Below are 9,684 nucleotides of genomic sequence, written 5' to 3' on the forward strand. Positions count from 1 at the left end.
ATACCCAAAGGAAAAGAGGACCCAAACTCTCCTTCATCTTTCCGGCCACACAGCATGCTGAACACAGCAAGCAAGATGATGGAGAGTCTGCTCAAAATACGCTTGATGTCAGCCATAGAACACGAGGGAGGCGTTTCACTCCGACAACTAGACTTCAGGAAGGGACGCTCAACAATAGGAGCAATTAGCTTAGCAGTTAGTTGAGGCGGTACATAAAGCCGAAGAAGCCTGCCACAAGGCGCGGTCAATAGTGCTGCTAGTACTGTACGTTAAGAACGCCTTCAACGCGGCAATATGGGACGACATGCTGGAGGCCTTGGAACGATCATACAAAGATTCAACATACTTGCTAGATATTATTCGGGGCTACCTCAGAGACCGTTGCCTTTTGTACGACACAACACAAGGTCAGAGAAAGAGACGTATAACTGGCGGAGCGGCACAGGGTCTGTACTGTACTGACCTCTGGAATGCCACGTATGACAGTCTGCTGCGCACGGAAATGCCGGAGAACGCCTCCCTTTCCGCCTTCGCGGACGACGTGGCCGCCATCATAGCAGCAAGAAACATACAGCTAACGTAGCCCAAACTGAACCAGGTAATGCGCAGCGTCAGTGAATGGATGAGCGATCAGGGTCTGTAATTGGCTACAGCCAAAACAGAGATCGTGCTCCTTACCAAGAAACGGATCCCAACAATTACAAACATGATGATCGGAACACAGCCCGTGACAACTTCTAGGTTTAAAAAATACCTAGGGGTGAAGCTTGACAACAAACTCAAGCTTTGGGAACACATTCATGGAGTATGTGAAAAAACTGCGCTGAGCACGGTGGCGCTAAGCCGGCTGATGGCGAACGTGGGTGGCCCGAAGCCATGCCTTAGGAAACTGTTGAAGACAGCAGTCCAGTCGATGCTGCTGTATGGGGCAGAAATATGGGTCGACGCATTGAAAGTAAAAAAAAATACCGGATTCAAATGTCCTCGGTCCAGCGCCGAGGGGCACTACGCATTGCTTCTGCATACCGTTCTTGTTATTTCTGGCGTCATACCAATTGAGATACTTGCTTACGAGCGAAAAGAGATTTACAATCTCAGTGCGGAGATAGGTCGATCAGCTTTCGTGGCAAGGGTACGCAAACAACTAATCCAGCTGTGGCAACAAAACTGGAACGCAAGCACAAAAGGTCGATGGACGTACACCCTGATAGCCAACCTTCAAAAATGGTTGAAAATACCGCACGGTTCAAGGTTACTTCCGATAATAGCTTCATGGAATGGGTAGGGTAGACTCACCGTTCGGTAATCCGCTGCCATCGAGAAGACGAATGTCCACTGAGGACACCCGAATGAAACGCCCCTACAAAAGAGCAGCCTTGAGGCTCTAGTAGCGCGCTCCTGCATCTGAAGACATACAGAATTGCGATATTGTGATGGTAATAGTAAATTTTGTAGTAAAATAAATGGTGATGGTAATGATAATGGTAATAGACCAACGGGTCAAAATTGGATGGTAGGATTGAAAAATATCTGTTCTGTCAGAATGCATATGTAAACTATGAAGATGTTTTCGTGCCTGGTTCCAACAAAAAAAAATGTACGTGTTTACCTCCGTTTAGCGAATTTCCACTCTCGTGGAGGGTATTAACTGGCTGCTTACTTTTGAAAGGTCACAATTTATTCTGAGAGCCAATCGTCTATCATGGTTATGGGTTGCATTAGTTGAGACGAGCCGATCGTTCTTTTGGTGGTGAAAGAGGTTTTTTTGTGACCAATTGTCCGGAATTGTTTTACCAATATTAAAGTTGTTTTAACCATGACTCGCGTCTTATAAAAAACTCCTACAGAAGTCACTGCAGGGCTGACTGTGAAGCGTCGTCCACAGCATGCGGCGTGTTCTTTACGATTTGCTTACCCTTCCCTAGTTTTTATTTAGCGTTTCAAATGCTCTTGAGTGGTATCTCAACAAACGTTTTTTTTTTGGCTGGCAAAGCCGCATGCGATCTGGCCTAACCTAACCTCTGTTCAACACTTACTGATCTGGAACTTGAAAAAACCCTTGCAGCTTAATTAAACGTTGGTAATTGTCTTCCGAAAAGATTTGTGCGTTTGTCTTTATCTCAAAACCTGGCAATCAAGCACTCCCCGATGGCGGCATTCAACTATTGCGTGCCAATCGGCTTTGCATTTACCCCTCGGACTGGCTCAGCTGCTTTTCGCTTAACGCTAATCCAGCGAACCACACTGCGGTTTTTCGGGATATCAATAAATGACAGTTTACGATGAAGCTGTGGCAGTGGTCGCGGCAGCAGCACATAATTTAAATTAATCCTTAATTACGTAGACAACATCCTGCTGCTACTTGCCGCCGATTGCTTGACTCCCGTTGGCTGATGTTGGCTTAACGAACTTATCAAAATCAGTGAAGGATGAGAAGCGGCAAGCTGGAAAGGAAGGCCGAGCATAGAGGAAAATATGTAAGCTAAGGTGGTTCAAAAAAAAGTAAAGTCGTAATTTTAACGCCACCATCCCCTATTTTCTATATCGAAAAAAATATACCGCTATTTTTATTTTATTTTTTTGAAATCTTAAAATATTTGGAGAGTGCTCAAAGCGCTCAAAGTTTTCCATGTATTTTACATAGGGGAAAAACAACTTTTCGTGGAAACAGTATAGAAATCTTGAAAATCAATATTTTTCGATCGGAAAACTCTTCAGGAGACTTAATAATAATATCCAATTGCTTATTGAACCCTTTTTTCATGGAAACTATATTTTGTAGGTCCGTCAAAACTAATAAACAATTTTTAGTATGAAAAAATTATTAAAGAGACAACTGGATACTATAATTGGAAGTCGCCTGAAGAGAAACAGGTCTTTTCGTTCGAAAAATATTGATTTTCAAGAATTCTATACCATTTCCACGAAAAGTTGTTTTTTCCCCCTTATAAGATACATGGCAAACTTTGAGCGCTTTAAGCACTCACCAAATATTTTTCGATTTCAAAAATAAAAAGAAATAGGGGCATAATTTTTTCGATATAGAACAATGCTAGGGTGTGGTGGCACTAAAATTCCGACTTTACTTTTTTTTTGGACCACCCTAATATACGCGTACATATACCTATAAATGAGCTGTACTCCTATGCGTTGCGTAAACCGCCTTAACCGCATTTAGTTAAGCCATGCCACTTGAAATTGAAACATCGTGGCTTTGCGTAGCTGTTGCCGTTGTTGTTGTTCTTCTTCTTCTTGCTGCTGTCGCATGCGTTCTACGCTTGAGCGCACCAAATGCCAAACACTGTGTGGTGCCGTCATTTAAACTCAATTAATTTATAGATTTACATACATTCATGTACTATATATTATTTTATTTTCTGCCGACAAGAGAAGCGAGCGCGCAACTATATACAACTACAACTATTGCTGGCGCTTTTGGCGTTATGCGCGTTGCACGTTGCGCGTATTAAAATGTCAGAACAATGTGCTGCATGCCACAAATTTTACGATGACGACAACGACCGTGCTGCACTCAATAACAACCGTTGACTTTAAGAGTTCGATAAAGATTTTTAAACCAACATAATTTTTGTTGTTATTGCCGCTATGTTATAGAGTAGCTAGCTGTTCATTAATACTAACTATGGCTACCTCTTCTAGCGCCGATGCGATACTACTCCTTAGCATGGCCAAAGGTAGACTCCGCCACAGCTACCAAAGCAATCAACAATAAAAAATTAAATGGGCGGGTGCGGCCCGGCGGCGGCTAGCCATTTTGCAATTGCTACTGTGCGCATATTTCATAGCCATGGCTATGATGAAGGCGGCAGTGGCCGAGGCGGCTATGGCGGCGACGCCGGTTGCTTATCAACGGCCACCAATCAGCCGAACATTTGCATTTACTTTCGTATTTTTTTTTGTGCATGCATGGCAACGCGCACGCCGCTTCCATGAAGGAGATAATACAAATTTGCTCAAGCGGCAGACGACTACGGGGCTTTGTGGGTAAATTTTAATTAACGCACAGATTTTATTTCAACAACTCTCTCCGCCCATTTTGAGGTCGATTTTTTTTAATCTAGGCATGTGTGTACATAAAAGATTTCAACCTTTCAAGCGCTTATTTTACATGTAAATATACCTGTATGTACTATGTACATACTTTCAGATACATTCATATATTAGCCGTACATATTTTACTCCCCTTCGTTTAAGCTCGCTTTAAAAAATGCTTTTTTTTTCTCTCACCCTCTTTTCAGACTGAAAACCGATAATAACGGCGGCGCTTGGTGCCCCAAACACATGGTCTCAAATGCGTTGAAGGAATATCTGCAGGTGGATCTGCTGCAAACGCACGTCATTACGGCGATACGTACGCAGGGTCGCTATGGCAAGGGTCAAGGTCAAGAATATACAGAAGCGTATGTGCTGGAGTATTGGCGACCGGGTTTCACCAAATGGCTACGTTGGAAAAATACACAGGGAAAAGAGGTGAGTGAATGCGTGGATGGAATGGAATCAGAAACGAAGTTTTTGAGTGATTTAATTTTAAAGTGGAAATGCTTAAGAGTGCTACGTACATACATATGTGAAGTGATATATTGGTGTTCACTTTGGGATGCTTAAAACGAACCTTGGAATGCGTCCGGGAACTCAGTTTTGTTCAATTCCTCTTGTTTTCCTGATAAGAATGGTGTAAACTTAAAAATCCCATTGCCTTGTTTTGTTGTGTAGAAGCTCTGGTTCCAGACAGAAACTTCGCCATGAAAATCTCAAGCAGGGGGCCCGGGTAGACAACTACTATCCTCCACCTGGTAATATAGTAATTTTTACAGATGTTTATAAAATGAACGACGTAGGGGGAGGGGTCTTCTCTCTCGCAACCCTACCCTGAGTCGTTAGTTTCTACTACCGGATCATCGTAGTATCTACCAGGCTAAGGACTCAGCTATAATGGAGGGTAAATATAAGCGAACTGCGAACTGATTTAAAAGGTAAACAGGTGTTTTTCATTAGTGAAAGCCAATCATAAATCAATGCTGTGAATATTGAAAAATTTTACCTCTACCCTCTTACAAAATGGCCTCGGCCTTATAAATATCTGGTCTAAGGAATGTGAACTCAGCGTCAATTCTACGAAGGCCGGATAATACTCTTAACCAAGAAATAAAAATGTTATTTATTTTAAGTAGAATAATTAAGGTCAGTTTGGGTTTATTCTATACAGGAAACTCGACTGCAAGCGAAACATCGAAGACAGCTCCAAGAAAGCCATTACCGCGCTGTACGCCTGTAAGGTATAAGCAAAAAATGGGAGAAAAGCCATAGCTTGTATAAGACCCATACTCTACTACGGGGTCACTGCCTGGTTGCCGACGATAAACATGACCCTATCCAGAGCCAATATGAAACCAGTATCTACAGTGGACGGCTTCCATGCTTGTCCACTGCTGAAAACCCTCAGTTTTCGCTTACCGGGCCACAGTAACGTTTTTCAATCAGAACTTGAGGTGCATAATGCAGGCCGCTGGTTAAGTCATACCTCCACCCCTCAAAAGCAGGCTATACTTATATATTCTGACAGCCACCAGAACAACGCCGAAAGTAGCCTTAGAATGCAGGGACATTCTTGGCAACTAGTATGGCCGACAAGTTGACAAGTTGACAAGGTAAAACACGGAACAGAGCAGTGCTGAATTCTACTCAAGACGCTGGTATACCGCTAACTTCCTACAAAGACAGATTAAAGACTAAACTCATAGAACCCACTTGCCAGACTATCAGATCAATTTGGCCGCATGTTGATGTAAAGCGATCGTACTCGGCTTAACCGTTGTTCCTTCATTTCCTGGCGTTTAGTTCTGCCTTTAGCTTTTTAATCAGGGTATTAACGAACAGTGTCTTAAAGGGCTCGCATGGTAAGAGGTTAGTCTATACAAACAACAATTTTTTCGCAGCTGCAGCGGCGGGGAAGAAGGAAAATCATCGAAATTANCTCGGCCACTATCCTATCCTGGCAAAGATGCGCAGCCAATAGTTTAGCAAGTACTTTTTAAGTTTTTAAGCGACTTGAGCTCTGTGAAAATTCTAAATTTTTTGTGCTACATAAAGCTCGCTCAGTAGATTAAATTTCCATGGAATGAAGGAAATAAATGGCTGCCGCTTTAACCTAACTTCGAAGATTTTTTCTTGAGAATGTCATCTCTGTTGCGCTAGGATATTCCAATCATGGGCTGATTTCCTCCGCCAGCCTAGCAGGTGCCTAAGGACTCCACAACCAATTGTTAATACTTAGTAATTAAAAAAAAAAAAAGAATTAAAAACAATATTTTAAAACAACCTGAAATAATATTATGAATCTTTTTCCGTTTTTCAACAGATTCTGCCTGGCAACATCAACACGTACAGTGAAGTGGAAAACCTATTGCAACCAATAATATTTGCATCGAAAATACGCATATATCCATATGGACAATACGATCGGACGGTGTGTTTGCGCGCCGAAATTGTCGGTTGTCCGTGGGAAGGTGAGTAGCGACGGAAATAATCATTTACATTTTTATAGCTTTTTAAACAAAAAATTTACTTTCAACGTTCACTTCGATTTTATGCCCCTAAAGAAAATACATCACTTAAAATTAAATAATTTCCTCCTCTATATTATTGTCCACCACTCTGCGACCAATGCGTCGTAATGGCGCCAATAATGCGAATTCGAGACATTAAACGCTATCAGCGGTGCCCCTTTCGTGTACTTAATAAAATTGTAATTTAAGTCGTTAAGGGGCAGTAAAACAAACAGTAAAGGCAGCGAAGTCAACAAAGGCAAAGGTTAGCTGATTGGATTGTGCCGCAATGGTAGCGAAATATACTCTTTGTATGTGCATTAGGGTGGCAAAAAAAAAAGTAATGAGGATTGTTTTACGTCGGAAAAAATATACCCCTGTTTTTTTATATTGAAATCAAAAAAATATTTGGAGGTCGCTCAAAGCGCTCAAAGTTTGCCGCGTATTTTATATGGGGAAAACCACTTTTCTTCGAAGTGGTATGGAATTCTTGAAAATCAATATTTTTCGATCGGAAAACTCTGGTTCTCTTCAGAAGACTTCCAATAATAATACCAAATTGTTTATTTAACCATTCTTTAATACGAACGATTTTTTTATTGGTGCCGCCCCCCATTGCATTTTTGGGGGATTTTGACGCACCTAAGAATTATAGTTACTATGAAAAAAATGGTTAAATAAATAATCGAGTATTATTATAGGGAATCTCCTGTAGAGAAATTTTTCGATTGAAAAATATTGATATACATGGAAAACTTTGAGCGCTTTGAGCGACCTCTAAATATTTTTTATTTCGAAATAATAAAATAGAGGCATATTTTTTCGGTATAGAACACTCCTAGGCGGTGAGAGCATTAAAATTCCGACCTTACTTATTCCCATGCTTTTTTTGGGCCACCCTAATGTACATACCTATGTACGTATATAAGTAGTTAGGGAATGGGCAGGCGGATGGCGTGGTGTGGCGTGATCTATGTAGACATTCGCAGACGTGCAACGCACTTGAAAATCGCGTGTAGACAGTGACTACTACCGCCGACGACGGCGACGCCCCAAACAAGAATGAATGTATTTACTTTTTTTTGTTGCTTTCATATGTCAATTTTCCGATTTTCAACTTATTTTTTTTGCTGTTGATAGCGACCTTTTTGCAGTTGAGCTGACTGTTGAAAGACGAATGTGAACTGACGGTGCCTTGCGAGATTGTTGCATGCAATTGTTGAGTAGCAGCTAAAAAAGTGCAACAAAAAAAAAAAATAAAAAATAAAAAAACAACGACGGCAGCAAATGCCAATAACAAGGCTGCCAAAGCAGAGAAGGGCAGCAATGCCACAAAAGGTGGAGGGGCGACAGCAGTGCTCTAAAGTATTTCCGAAGCGCAAGTGGAAGACAAACAAAGGCCAGCTGCGGGCACTTGCCAACGAAAATTGGGAAAATATGTACATACATGTAACTGTCACAAAGCACAAATTTGCCAATGTGTAACATACTTCAAGGCGCAGTAGCTTTTTTTGTGCATGATTTATGTATGTTTTTTGCTTTTTTGAAAAATCATTGCAATGTAATTATTATACAGCAAAAAGTGAGCAAAGTTGCCAGTCAAACATGGCGAAAAAGAAAACAAAAATGAACTTAAATGGTTGCGGCCACATGCAAGCTGCCTTTTCGTTGAACAAAAAAAAAAAAAAAATTTTTGAAAAAAAAAACAAAATAAAAAATACTCAACGTTGTCTATCAAAGAGCTAAATACATTTTAGTGCCAAAGTAGGCGTAACTTGTTTCCGCAGTGATGACACAGAAAAAGGCATTTAGCATACGGCTAGAAATTTTATTACATCGACTGGGCTGATTTTTTTTTATGGCAAAGGAGTGTAGTGCTTACACCTTTCAGACAACACCATACTCCCCCAGAAAATTATGCAACACTGCAAAACATATGTCAGCACTGAGCGCTAATACGCGTGAAAAGCAAAAATCGGAATCGCTGACGGTGTGCGGCATGTGGTGGCATTTATTATATAAAATTTTTGGGTTTAAATTCTTCCGAGAAGGGGTTGTTGTTAGTGCAGCGTGCTGTATTTACCCTTTTAGGGATGCCTAAACTTCAGTTATGCATATGTGAGCATGTGTGCTGTTATGAAATTTTTATTTGGAGTGGGTCAACTTGAGCTGGGCCCGGAAATTATATTTGGGTGTGCAACATTTCATATGCAAATTAATAACGATAAAATGCTTTTCTATACTTTTTTTAACGACATATGTACATACATGCCTCGTATCTAGTTACGTAAGTACGTATGTTTGAATATATGAATGTACATATGTACGTATGCTGACGATTACACCGGATTCTACTAACAAATGAATGCAAATACAGGAAGTGACTGATTAAGGTTTAGCGCCGGTAAGACAAATTAAAAACAAGCTCTGGTTAAGAAAAAATCATTCCAGAAACTTTATTAAAAATTTAAAAAGATGTGCACTTAAGCGGATTACGCAATTAAGCATAACGTACGCATAAGCGTGTCCTAAACTGTAATAAGCAGGACATGGAAGAAAATAACTAATGTTGCACTTAAGCGGGTTGCGCAATTAGGCAATACGTGCATTTATGCAGGTAGTGCACTTAAACCAGCTAAACGTTTCAATAGTATATGCGGATAAATATACTATTTTTTAACTAAATTAACCTTAGCAATATATTCTCATTTAAAAATCGCTTAGGCGTTTGCAGAGCCAAAGAAGAAGAATATATTCGCATTTAAGCAGATTGTGCAACTAAGGAAATGTTACTTAGGCGCGTAATGAACTTTTTCAAACCATACTTACATACAAAAAAGTAGATACTTGCGTGGTATGCAAAAAACAATTGGTGAAAATTGTATAATTTTAATGTAATTTGCAGTTTTGAAGTTAAAATCCCGTAAAAGTTTGCATTTAAACGGAATGTGCAGTTATTGAGTAGACTACTTAAAGTCTTAGATAAATGAATATATTAGTAACGGAAAGATGAAATGAAGTGAAGTATTTCGTAAAAAGTGTACTCCTATATTTGAATGGGATGCCCATCATTTAAGAAAAATTTCCGAATGACGCAATTAAGCCGAAAAATAAAAAA

The 9,684-nt window shown here is 40.3% G+C and overlaps 1 protein-coding gene across 1 annotated transcript in view; it reads left to right on the plus strand.

Moving 5' to 3' along the window:
- The window catches only part of smal (smoke alarm), an 82,079-nt gene that overhangs the window by 16,639 nt on the left and 55,756 nt on the right, over positions 1–9,684 (plus strand). Inside the window, exons 3-4 of the mRNA XM_017617510.1 lie at positions 4,260–4,491; positions 6,380–6,527. Of these exons, the coding sequence (XP_017472999.1) occupies positions 4,260–4,491; positions 6,380–6,527 (380 nt within the window). The remainder of the gene's footprint in view (positions 1–4,259; positions 4,492–6,379; positions 6,528–9,684) is intronic.

Source organism: Rhagoletis zephyria, unplaced genomic scaffold, assembly GCF_001687245.7.
Source record: "Rhagoletis zephyria isolate East Lansing unplaced genomic scaffold, Rhagoletis_zephyria_1.1 Rzeph_scaffold_01423, whole genome shotgun sequence".
Taxonomy (NCBI): domain Eukaryota; kingdom Metazoa; phylum Arthropoda; class Insecta; order Diptera; family Tephritidae; genus Rhagoletis; species Rhagoletis zephyria.